The 13,643-nt window shown below is 38.4% G+C and overlaps 1 protein-coding gene across 1 annotated transcript in view; it reads right to left on the minus strand.

Annotated features, from left to right (window-relative positions):
* The window catches only part of ptprt (protein tyrosine phosphatase receptor type T), a 452,551-nt gene that overhangs the window by 372,484 nt on the left and 66,424 nt on the right, over window positions 1-13,643 (minus strand). Inside the window, 1 exon segment of the mRNA XM_079681220.1 lies at window positions 9,202-9,327. Coding sequence (XP_079537346.1) covers window positions 9,202-9,327 — 126 coding nt within the window.

The following is a 13,643-nucleotide window of genomic DNA, read 5'->3' on the forward strand; positions in this document are numbered from 1 at the left end:
GGAGAGCTCTGCCTCAACTGAACCAGAGCAGAGGTCTGCTGAGCTAAAATAACTGACAAAACCGGTTGAAATGTCTTTTAAAGCACCTCACCTCCAGGATGTGCAACAACGGCAATTTTGCAGGTTTATTCCATGTTACGCTCTGCAAAATTGGTCTTGATAGAAGTCTGTGCACACATAAGATATCAGTATTTTGAATCAAAGCAAAATGTAAGCAGACACATCTTGAATTGTATTCAGAATGGAGTTTGCGATGTCTCAGTGTCCAATTTGTTCAGTTTCATTGCATGCACAATCCAAATAATGAGTAGGTTGTTACAGCAGGAAATGTGAGGAATGCTGTCTCAATATATTTACAGATGGATTCAAATCATAATATTGAAACATTGCATTTGTTTAATGTTACACAATATATATTTTTAAGCAAATATAAAATAAGATATACATCCCTAATTTGGATTTTGTTTCTCAAAGCAGCATTTTTACAATAAATTAAAAAAAATAAACAGTGAGTATTTAAGTATCCCTCTTTCAAGAAGCTGGTGGAGAGGGTGGGATTACAAAGTGGGATTACTTTGAGTAAAGCAATTCATGAGGTTTTGAAGATTAGAAACAGCTTGATAAAAGCAGTCCAATCATCATTTCCTTTCCTCCGTATGTGATGCTAACAATGCCTGAAAAACTTTTATAGACCATAAAGTGTGAATAGGTAATTTCACACTTATAAATTGTAAACCTGTCAGTGAAGAGCTTCTCATCTTCATCTTTGGTGTCTAATACATTGTTTTCTTCACTTGTAATTACTCTCCATATTACCTTGAACACTCTCTATATTCACGTTCTCTCTGCTATCTTGTCTCAATCGCTGCAACAGCTCCATTTCCCTTCAGGGATCATTACATCTTCATCTAATTCACAGAAAGGCTGGAAAATGATTGCCTGTCACCGTTCAAACCGCAAATGAACATGTTTCTGTCATTCTGACTTCAAAAACACGGTGACACACAACTGCACCTCTGGTGTTGTTTTGCAGAATTGACTGGTTTTTCAGATGAACATTTGCAGAGAAAATATAAAGTAGAATTAGAGGAAAAAAGTATACACATACTGTGAAAAATCAAGAATCAAAGACCAGACACACACATTTCAACAAGAAAGCAAACAGTTAACATCAGAAAAAGATACAGTTTCGTTGAGGTGTAAAACATTGGTTTATATAGGAACAAATGCTCTGTTTGAGTTTAAAATCAGCTATATGTATTATGTGAGCATGTGAAGTTGTTGTGAGACCGCTAATCCTCGAATCTGGAAGTTAGCACTTGCTGAATCAAAACAATATGAATTTGATGGGTTTGGTAAACTAGCTTCTGGGCTACTTTGTAAGCTAGAAAAGCCAAATAATGTGCTCCACAAACTGAATATATTCTTACTTGACTGGCTAAATTTGATTAATTTAAAGTTGTTATGATAGAGATTGATGGAGATTAGCTTCTGGGCTACTTTGCTAGCTAGAAAGGCCAAATAACGCTCTGTAAAAACAGCAAATGTTTTATCTCTGGCTTACTCGTTTGGAGAAATAGTATTAGTTATGAAAAGATAGAAATTAGAAATTGATTACTTAGTTAAGTTATCTTCTTACGCACAGAAGGTAACTAACGTAACAAATGTACCAATTTTAACTAAAAACAAAATGTCTTCATAGACCCAATCAATAGTTTCCTTCACCTAAAAAAGTGGCTCTGGTTGAATTCACATCTCTCACCACGTGTTTAAAATTGATGCTATAATAGAGTGTGTGTGAACATAGTAAATGGTCATCATTTGCAGCTAACAGTTTAGCCACACGTTGTTTAGCTTCACCGTTCTCAACAATCCCACTTAAAAAACAGATATGTTTGCAGAGAGTAAAGTTAGATAAGTCCAGTGCACAGTACCTGGTCTGAAGGAAACTCTACAGTCCTGAAGTCAATGAGTGTCTAGTAAAGAAATCGAACTAGCTATCCTGTTAATATTTTACATTGTGAGTCCAAAAAACCTACTGCACTGGTTAGCTAATTTCCCTTGTACCTTCTGGATGTGGAAGAGTTTGAAAATTAGTAATAAACCAGATATACTTTCTGCGAGTTTGTGTTTGAGTCTTTCTTCCCCCTAGTGGTCGATAATGACCTTCACCAACAATACAACAAACTTCTTAGCCCACTTTTCAGACGGTACGTATTCTCAATTGTCTGTCCTGGAAATTGCCTTTTCGGATGGATGAGCTAGTAACAAAAAGTAAATAAGAGTCATTAAGAAAAAACTCTCTCAGCCTTTGTGTCAGTCTGCCACTTTGTCTCTGTCCTTGTTTTCTTTTTTTCTGGTTTCTTTCACAGTTTTTGTCTCTCTTCTCTATCTTTGTGGATGCTCATCTATCTGCCTCCTTTGTGTCTTGTTACCCATTTGCATGGCTATATGAAGTCTTTCTTTTTATTCTACTGCGAGTATCTCTAAGTCTCCACGTGCCTCCCGTCAAGCATTATCTCACGCTGCATTCTTCGAAGTCACTCCATTGTTGTTTTGTATGATCTCCTTTTTCCTCTGTATTATAGAAAGGAAAAAAACTCTTCAAATTCCTTCAATTGTGTTTTCTTAAGAAAGCGTTATGTCATCCTCATTTTCTATATCCATGAATGAGATATTCAGTTTCAGTGTCTAGATCACAGAGTTGGATGTCTTTTTTTTTATTTGTGCATGGAACATGATGTCTGTCTTTCGATTTGTCAGTGTATTAATAATGTTCCTATGCATTAACACACCAGCACAACATATATATGATAAATAAATCCTTTCCAACACCTACTTTTCTTTGATTAAGCTTGCATATGATGCTTAAGTGCACAGGGTTTTTGTAACTTATTTATTTATACATTTCTCTCAATCATCCTCTACTTCTCTCTTCCTCTGTATATTTTTCTGACTCTCTATATGGTACTCACTCTTCAAACTCCCCTCTGATCATTTTCCACGTTTCAGATCGTGGCCGTGTTGCCGGGTGCTCAAAACATGGACTGGCTTTGATGCTTGATGTTTGCTTCTCGTGTAAGTTTGTCTCTTTCAGCCTGCGGTTTGAAGGTAATGAGAAGTGTGCGTGAAATATTTTTGGTGATATTTTACCTTTCTATAATGTTAATTTTTATTTTGAAGATTCTAGGAAGAGCTCAAGATCAGATAAGATATAAGATAAGATAAGATATGATCAAATAAGTCAACCCTCATGTCGTCACAGGAGGGAAATGCAGGTGTCATAGCAGCAACAGCCATGTAAAACATGGATAATTAGAATACATATTTTAAATCTACATGACAATACATATTAAAATGTTTAAAATGTTCACAGATATAAGGATATGAATGATTATAAATTTGCTAAGAATACCAGAGCTGTTCATCTTCAAGTCTGTGTACATTTCAGGGCTCGACATTATAAATGGCCCGCTGGCCCGGAAGCACCATTTAGACACCCCGGGCCATCATAACGTACTTTCCACTTGCCCGCTCGGGCCACTAAAAATATTGCTTTAAAAAAAAGAATTGTCCTGTGATATTGGTATTTTGACTTGCAATTTAGTTAAATTGTTTCGTTTATTAAAGCTACAGGTTAGCGTTTTGTGAGTCGGTTGTCGTTGTTGGGTGAAAAGCAAACAGCTGTTTGCTGCGGAGCGCAGCGCGAGCAGGCTCCCGTGAGCGGAAGCGCGCTCCTTCACTACAGACTATCGCGCCAGCTAACCATTCGCCAAAAATGTTTTTAATACCAGCGGTAACCGGCCAAGCGCCGGACAAAAAACTATCTTCAAATAAAAGAAAGTCACCGGAGGAGTTAAAGGAGAGTGACAGGGAGTATGAGAAGAAGAGGGACAGAACGTTTCAGCCAGCTTGATCGATGGAGTAGGCTTCTATAGAGTGGTGCAGTGACGCGTCCTAAAACCCTTTTTATAATCTATCGATTAGATTTATGATTCGAAAATTATAAAAGTAGGGTAGACATGTGGAGATTATCCGGCTGAACAAAACGTGCATTTATCAAACAGGTTACTTTTCCACAGACCTTATTTCCAGCTATTTTCCAAAACCCTGTGGAGGAATCCCATTGCTTTTTGTCGAGGGAACCAGCAGTTTACTACCTGGTTTTAGGACGCATCACTGCACCTCTCTATATGATGCCAATATAAACAAGGTCTTCTGTCGGCTCTGTACGTCAATGCCGACCTGCTGACAAGTAAGTGAAGAGTAGACAATATAAAGGTATTGGCTATAGGGAAATGTCCCAGCAGTTTAGGATGATGAAGGTTCTAATCTAATCTATTACATAGCCATTACATTTCTAACTCCTAATGACAGGAAGGCAGAAAGTGCATTATACAAATAATAATAATAATACTCATAATAATAGCAGACATTGTTTAACAATGACCACAATATCATTATTTTAATAAACCAAATACTGTATGGACAATTGAGGAAAATGAGGAAGAACTTATGATTCAAATGTAGTACAAGTAGTAATGTAGTTAGTGCATAAATTACTCTTGCAACAAATGTGTTCATTTTCTTCATTATAAGTCAATTTCTTTTGGACGAATGCTCTGGGCCAGTGGTTACAATGGTGGGGCCAGTGATAACACAATTCCACCGGCCCTAATGTCTACCCCTGCATTTCCATTTCTAGGTTCTCGATAAGTTTCCTGTACCTGACCTTTAGTCTACAAAACATATGAAGCCTTATGGTTATGCAAAATAGCTTCACAAAATATCAGCAGGCATGTGGGTGTTCATATTATTCCATTCCTTACATTTTCCTACACCTTTGGGTCAGCTAACAGATTTGGCTTTCAATATATGTATTACTTTGAATAAATGAGACTCGGAGATTATTATGTATTTGTAGGTAGAAAAAGGAAAAACACTCGTACCTATCCTATCTTGTCACATCTAGGAATTGCCAGGGGTGTGGATTATGTTATTTCATGTCAATGCAGGGATGATGAAAAAAAGAAGTTAACCAAACACTCATTTCAATCCAATCATGCCCAACCCAGAGATCTATAAACTGTCAGGAATATGGACTTTATGACAACGGTGTCTAAACGGGAGGCAGGAGAGAAATGAAGAGAGTGATAGCGCCAATCCAATCTTGTCAGATCTACAAGCTGTCTAGTGTGGGTTACGCTCTATGACAACCGTATCAATATTATCGGGGTGGAGCGAGAAAGAGGATTATATGATAACTGTGGCGATAACAGGGGCATAGAGACACAAGCAAGGAGCTTACTTTCTCCTACATAAACGGATGGCATTAGTGATTTTTGAGTCAACAGCCTGAAATCGAAAGGGAAGCACAGAACCTTTCTAGAGCGCAGACCTCTTTATGATTGTGTGTGAATGGGTTTAAGGGGTCGGAAAGACTGCCAGTTATCTATAGGGCGGCTGCAGCTGAGGAGGCAAATGATCGTCTTCCAATCATAGGGTCAGTGGTTCAATCCCTCAACCCTGTAGTCAAAGTGTCGAAGTGTCCTCTTGTCATGATACTGGTGTTATTTAGTTTCCTGTTTTATTTTTTTTAAATGCATTTTGTCTTTGTGTCTAGTCTTGTTATGTATTACTTCCTGCCTCTGTTTTTCCTGCCTGTTTGATTGTCTGATTCTTTTCACCTGTGATATGCCCTCCCCACACCGAAAAAACTGAAGGATTGGCGTTAATAAAATGTATTTTGTCAACAAATGTTCACATAACAAAGCATGATACTATTTCATCAAACGTAATATTATTGCTTTCCACTAACCTAATACAGCTACTGTATGTGAAATCTGTTGACATTATACATTTATAAATGAAGTCAACGTCTCAGTTTTCAGTGCAGCTGTGCCTCTGATAAGTGATTATTCCTGTGTCGGTTGGTTGTCAATGTTTCCCTTTTTTGGTTCCAATTTCCGTGGATCCAGGTTTCCCATCTCCATCAGAATCCTTATATTCCCCAATCTTCCCAGTTTGTTCCTCGTTTTGATTTCCTGTTTTCTTATTTAAACCTGCCTCCCTGTTTTATACTGCTTTGGATTCTGCCATCCTTACCCACCCCATGACCCCTAGGGCAAGATACTAGACCCCAAATTACTCCTGATAGCATGGCTTAACGTGTAGATTTAAGTACTGTAGCTTTGATAAAAGAGTAATCTAAATGAATACTCTTTAAAGACCTTTGCATTTTAAATGAGCCTTGGTTCGATGAATTGATGAATTTCACTGAAACTTCTGTTCTTTTTGTGGTTCTTATAGCAGATTACAACAAAACAGTTGTAAAAAACATTTATTGAAACACCATGGTACTGATACTTTATATTGCCATTAAAAGTCCATTAATGTATGAGTAGAGTACATCAGCAAACTTGACTTCATAAATAAAAATATCTTATCAGATCTACAGTACAGCGGTCAGGGCAGTGCACGGTCATTAAGTTGCCTATAATGAGAAGGGCTTAAAGGACGTGACGGCTATTGCCCCCGACAACCACCTCCCGCACCGATGGATGAGACAGATAACTGACACCAGACATATATACGCAGAGAGAGACGGACTGGCATGGCGATCATGCATGCTCAATCGTATCAGATCTTCAGTACGAGATGATGCCGTGGTGAGCACTGTCTGACAGATCCTCCCTCCACAACTTCTGACATGTCAGAGACAATGATGGGGAGGGAGAGAAAGGGAGAGATGATGATGATGTATGAGAGCAATAATTGACATGACTGAGAGATTATGTTTGATAAAGAGAGAGGGGAGGAGAGAGGGGATCAGGGGGGTGCGATGTGAGAATGATGCGATTAAGGTCCCCAGAAAAGAAAAGACAGAAATATGTTTGACTGTGATGATCTTCATTCCTAAAATAGTGATACATTAGTCAAAGGAGCCTAATTATGCTTCTGGGTTTTCCCTTTCTTGTAATGTGCTCTATAGGTTCAACACAGTCTCACGGCATTCCGTGTTCACCAACACGATTTTCCCCTTTTTTTCGTGTTGCACAGCACGATTTTAAAAGCAATGTAAATGATAACAAATTAGAAGGAAAAACAGATTAAAAAAAAATTCAGATTTCAGTATTCTGACACAGAACGATTTTAGAAGCAATGTATTTCAATGTTTCATGCCTGCACCAAATAATAACAAATAAAAAAAAAGACATTATACAATTTAAAATGAAAGGGATAGGGTTAGGCTTAGGGTAAGATATTGAGTAAGAATATGTTTTTATGAACCACACAGCTTCTGGTATTCCAAAACCCGACCGGACAAAAAGACGTGGTGCACACGAAACATGCTACCAATACAAATACATTGCTTTTAAAATCGTGCTGTGTGACATGAAAAAAATGCGAAAATCGTGTTGGTGAACAAGAATCAATAGATTCAATTAATTTTGTGACTATAACACGAAATGCCTTGAGATTGGACTGATTGCTTTTAGTGCATGTAAATGGTCTGCAAAGACTCAAGTCCCTGTGTTCCCTCCAGAGGGACTTTCTCTCCCAAACACTCCCCCCGTGCCTGTAGCGCCTCCATTGGACTCCTTTGTTAACTTTCTTAACATAGTGACATCACGACTTAACATGCGTGCTTCTATTGGCTGATACTCAAATAAGGCATAATAAGGCCCCTCTCTGCCAACAGGGAGAAACATAGGTATTTAGTGAGTTTAACCTTTCTTTATTTGACTAAACTTTCAATAAAAGTAGGCCGGTGAGTCAAACACAGAGTTCGTTTAAAGTAAATATGTTTCTCAGAGGAAGTTCTCACTCACAGCTCTGCTCTTGGCAACATGTCAGTACATTATTACACTGACCTAGACCAATTCTGGCTGAGTGCATTCACAGTTGATTTCCTGACACCATTATCTGACCAGAGTAACAGTTACATCTACATGAAAATGCCAGACAAAAAAACTCTTTGACACCAAATATGTTGATCAGATCTAGACCCTTTCCCATCTAAATCATACCCTCAAGACAGTGACGAAATTACTCTAGAATTTAACAACATATTCAATATTGTGGCAAATTGTACACTTCTCTAACTGGCCTTAATCATACTGTGCATGTGAATTTAAATGCTGCTTTGGAAGAAGAGTTTCCCTTAAACGCTCAGGTCAGAAAGTTTGACAACCATGAGTGTGAGTTTGGAGAGAGTGGGCGACGACAGTGAGAGACAGAGCAAAAGGGCAGGAGTGTGTGAGAGATGGCAATGGGTAGACGGGCGGGAAGACGGGCGACTGATTGCCATTTGGCGCCCGACAGGTGGAGAGAGAGACCCAGCTGGGGTCGTGTCACGATCTGTCTACCGAGTTGTATCAGTCCGCCAACTCAGAGTGACAGAAGGAGATATAAGGAAAAGTTAACATATTAACCTTTTCTACTAATGTATTCAAAAAAGTTTTAGCATACTACTGCGAGTAATGTTTGCAACTTTAACAATAACAAGATAGAAAATGTGAATGAAGGAATACCTACATTTGTTTAAGAATAAGAACTACATAAACATATGCATTACTATAAACCTGCAAAATCCAATTGAATTGGTAACTTGAATTGGTCTGGAACACACCATAACATTTAAAAACCTGCAATTACAAGACATCCACCAAAAAGTAACAATTTCCAACATCATCGAACATTTTTGTGGTTTCTATGTATGTACTAGAAATTAAAACATTCTAATATGGTTGGTAGACCGTCCCGAAGTCACGCAGGATTATGAATTTGAGCATTTTAAAGAAGTATCAGTTATAATCTGCCCTTCCAACTGATGCAGTAATTTGCATATGAAAAACTGTGTAGGACTCCAAAATTGGATGTCAATTATGTTTTACCATTATGATGTCCTGAATAAAGTCTTCTACTTCTAAAAAATTCTACTTGTAAGTGAAAAATGTGGGAAGTGATTTGATCAGAAGGCAAATATACCCATACAGCTTAACTGTATTTGAAAACTGTCAAGACCAACTAGCCTCTCGTGTCAAAATCATATCTATAGCTAGCCTAATGTGTGTGTCCCTACCTTAACTCATACAGTAGGTCATTATAACGTTTGCTGGATTCCATAAAAGGGGGGTTAGGGTTAGGGTTAGGAAAGTGCTTGAAAAGAAACACAAAAAGACAAGTTTAGGCTGGTACCAGTAGGCAGGGCAGGGTCTATGGTGGGTTTCTCCCAGGAGTTGACTTGTTCCCAGGTGAATCCATTGGTTCCGAGGGAAACGCTGTACCCACAGCTGCTGTATGACTCCTCAAACGTACAGCCACCTGAAAAGCAGAAGAGAAAGATGCCTACATTAACAGATGCTATTTTTCTACTGAGCAAGCAGTTTTGATCTATATTGTTGTACAAGGACAATGCAAGTGTAGATAAACCTCAGACTTTTCAATGACATGTTGAATAACAACCATCCACTCAACATGGAATATGTATCTGGACTGAATCATGCCAAGACATCTCCTAAAATGAAGCTGGTATAAAAAATAGAAATGCATCGACCGCTGGGTAAGCGACAAGCCTCGAGCAACGAAATGAAACATCGGTTGAAAGGATGAATGGGGTCATATTGCTACAACTAAAAAGACAGTTGACAACAAAACTTCCTCTTTCGAATACCAACCTTGTTTAGCATGTGGATAAGCCATCTGGATTCAATAAAGCAATGGCAAGCAGTGCCAATTAAAAAAGCTGCACAGGAAATACAAATTACTGATAGCAAACACTGAATGGCTGATTCAGTCCATTAAACAATAACAAAATGTGCTTTGATATAATGAAAGTCTATTACCCATATTTGTGATTATGTTCTTTGTTTTCAAACCACATCTGTAATCACATTAATGAGCTCTGAATTTCGATGAAATGTTGAAAACAGAGCCTTTCTAAGCTGCTCGGGTATTGTTAACACTTTTATAATTAGTAATTAAGTTATCAGCATGAAATGAAAGAGCCGGTGCATAACTGACAGGGGCTGTTTATCAGAAAGAGAGCAGAGAGGAAGAGAGGAAGAGAGGAAGAGTGATAGTGAGACAGAGTGTGCCTTCACATGAGAGGGAGTGATGGGTGGATGAGAGAAAGCTTTATGTGTCAACATGATTAAGTCACAGAGTCATGTCGTTATTTCATGGCCCGGATAAGACACATTTTTCACCACATTAACCTTCTCCGCTGGCCTGGAGCTCACATCCACATACATAGCTGCGCTTCCCTAATTAGACATGCTTTGACACACAACTTATTTAATTTGTTTTGAAGCATTGAAACGGGCAAACGTCAGTGCTTTATTCATTAATTCATCACTTAATGTTGATCCTATTTCCTTATTTTTTATCTGCCTCCTTGCTGCTCCCCAGAGTGCATTTGTCTCTTTAAACCTCATTAAAACAATAGAAAGATTTTTTTTCTTCAAAATGTAAGCTGCGACATACAGAATTAACAAAGAGGCATTTAGTGAACATAAGGGTCTATGCAATACTTGAAACGTAGCAGTATTGATTATCATTTGGGCAAAGAATGTTATTGCCGAGAGTGATACATCTTAACTATTGGATTGATTTCCAATACACTATACAAGATGCATGGTTCCCAGATGATAATAATAATAATAATGCATTTTATTTATATAGCGCTTTTCACGACTCAAAGACGCTTTACAATATGAGGGAGGGTAGACAAACAAGGACAGGCAAACAAGTAAGTATAGTAAAATAAATAAAAAGGCAGTCAAGAGGAAATTGATTGAGAGGAGGGGGGCTTATGGGTAGGCAGAGTTGAAAAGATGTGTTTTGAGGCGGGACTGAAAGACTGTGAGGGACTCAGAGTCACGATGAATTCTAATACCATGAATTATCTTACCATTTTTTGATTTAGGTGAAATGCTCAGAATTATTGAAGTAAATGTGCAGAATTTGTCTAATTATAAATGCTTGCATGCTAAGCTGGTGAGCATTTCTCTAAACGTCTTCTTTCTACATTGCCATTGCCAGCATGTAGGCATGCTAGCATTAGCATTTAGCTCAAATCCCACTGGACCTAAGTACAGACGCACTAAGCCGTCTATAAGTAGGTTTTTTTTCGTAAATTTAAAATGTAGCAAAATGGTCCTGACAATTCAGGTATAAGTATAAGAGGTGTAACATTGTAGAACAAATATTGTAAGACTTAATGGGACCCTATTATTCTTTTAGGGGTTTTCCCTTTCCTGTAGTGTGTTCTATAGGTTTGTGTGCATGTAAATGGTCTGCAAGGGCTCAAATCCCTGTGTTCCCTCCAGAGGGAGTTTCTCTCCCACACACTATCCCCCCCCACACCCGAAACGCCTCCATTGGACTCCTCAGTTTTTCTTTAGTGACATCACTATGTATCACTCACTCTTCTATTGTCTAGCACTCAAACACATATACGTGATAGGCTAGGGGGAGAGACATCTCTGATGCAGTTGACCAATCACAACAGAGCCGATCAGCTAAGCAATCAGTGCAGACTGGGCTCTGGTTTCAGACAGAGGGTGAAAATAGGTTCTGCAGCACAGGCAGTATGAGAAAAATAAAGAGCTTTCTGAACATTAAAGCATGGGAATATGTCACAGGAGAGGCACTACATATAAATATGAAACATGGACATTAGCATAAGAGGTCCTCATATTCCCAGGCACACTGTCCAGACCTTGAGATATACACATAGCCTACACCCTAAAATCTGAAATAAAAAATGTGTGGTATTGTTTTGATTATGCCTCCTTAAGCAAGACTTACATCAACTGGGAAATCAAATTCAAAAGAAATCCCATCTGAAGTCTGTTTGAAAAACAACCTCCAGCAGTGCGAAACTGGGAAAAACACAGTTTTTCTTAAAGATATGAAAATAGCTTTTATAAATTAATCAATACTGAGATAATCAGCCTTTACCGCCCCCTCATTGTTGGGTGATCTCATTAGAAATGGAAGGAAATCAAAGTGATCTCATTAAAACAGAGTTATTAACAGCAAGGTGGGGGTGGGAGGGGGCTGTGGGGGATCTCGCATCAATATTCAATATCAGATCTGCAATTTGAAGACCAATATCAAGGGATGAGAGAGAAGTAGCTCACAGCAATAGACTAGATGTGTGTGTGTGTGTGTGTGTGTGTGTGTGTGTGTGTGTGTGTGTGTGTGTGTGTGTGTGTGTGTGTGTGTGTGTGTGTGTGTGTGTGTGTGTGTGTGTCAATGCCCCTGATCTAGTTTGAAAATCAGTGCAACACCTCCCTGCCCCACGCCTCATTGACAGAAATGCACAAACATAATCACACACAAATGCTGCGTGTCGGAACATTTGCAGAATGAAAATGAAACACTCTGGTCTGATTGTGGTATGAGCTAACACACATGACCACCACACAGTGAACTGAATGTGGTGCATACTGAAGGTGTTTGGGCTGTGAGGGTGTGCGCATAAATGTTTGTTAATGCCTATGTACGCACATGCCACCAATACACGCAGAATCCCTTCATCTCTGCTAATTACCATTCCTGTAACCAATATAATCACATATGAATGTGATGACTACAGCATGCTAATAGGCACACACACATGCAGTGAGAGAACAACTAGTCAATATTGATTTAAAACTAAACTAAAAAGTTTGAACATGTCCCTCATTGTTTACACAGAAAGTTATTTTGGCTACATTTATTCTGTCTTTTATTGTCAACATTGCATCCAACCATAGACCGCTGCAAATATTTCCTTTAAATCTGTTTTTTCTTTTGGTGTGGTCGCTTTTGTCATGGCAACTTTTGTAATGTGTTTCAGCTTTTGCTTATTATATTTATACATTTAAAAGAGACAATATACGCCAGAGATACGAAACCAACAATCATTTGATCTTTTGCCAACATAAAAAAGTTTAAAGAGGCCCTATTATGCTTTTTTGTTTTTTTACATAGGTTTGTGTGCATGTAAATGGTCTGCAAAGGCTAACATCCCTGTGTTCCCTCCAGAGGGAGTTTCTCTCCGGGTCAGGGTGAAAAGAGGTGTTGCAGCACAGGCAGTATGAGAAAAATAAAGAGCTTTTTGAACATTGAAGCAAGGAGACATGTCCCAGTAGAGGCACTACTCATTTGAACCTGAAAATGAGCATATTTAACCATAATGGCAGAAGGTCAAAAAGCGAACTATCTTTGCCGAGTAGGTTATTTCTTTTGGTTTGTTTGTCCTGCAGGATTACATCGTAATTACTGAAATGTTTGTGTGGTCGTTCAAATGACTTGTGACTTTTGCCGTTTTCCATGGTTTTGCCAATGAACCTAAATGGGAATTGCTTATTGAGTAGCATTTTGAAACGTAAACACATTTTTTTTCCTCATTAAAGAGCCTAGCATAAACACAAACATTGAATCTAATGATTTCACAAGGCTTTGAATGGCTAGGATGAACCTCTCACCTTGTTATCTGTGCTTGACAAACAGAGTAATTAAACAAAAACAAATTCACTTCAGCGGTGAGAGAAACGAGCGGAAATCTGAGTGTTGATAGTTCACAGCTAGGTAAACATTTCATCTATGCGAGAGCTCGTTTAACATTTGTATTTAAATAACTGCAGCTT

Source organism: Notothenia rossii, assembly GCF_949606895.1.
Source record: "Notothenia rossii genome assembly, chromosome: 5".
NCBI classification, from domain to species: Eukaryota; Metazoa; Chordata; class Actinopteri; order Perciformes; family Nototheniidae; genus Notothenia; species Notothenia rossii.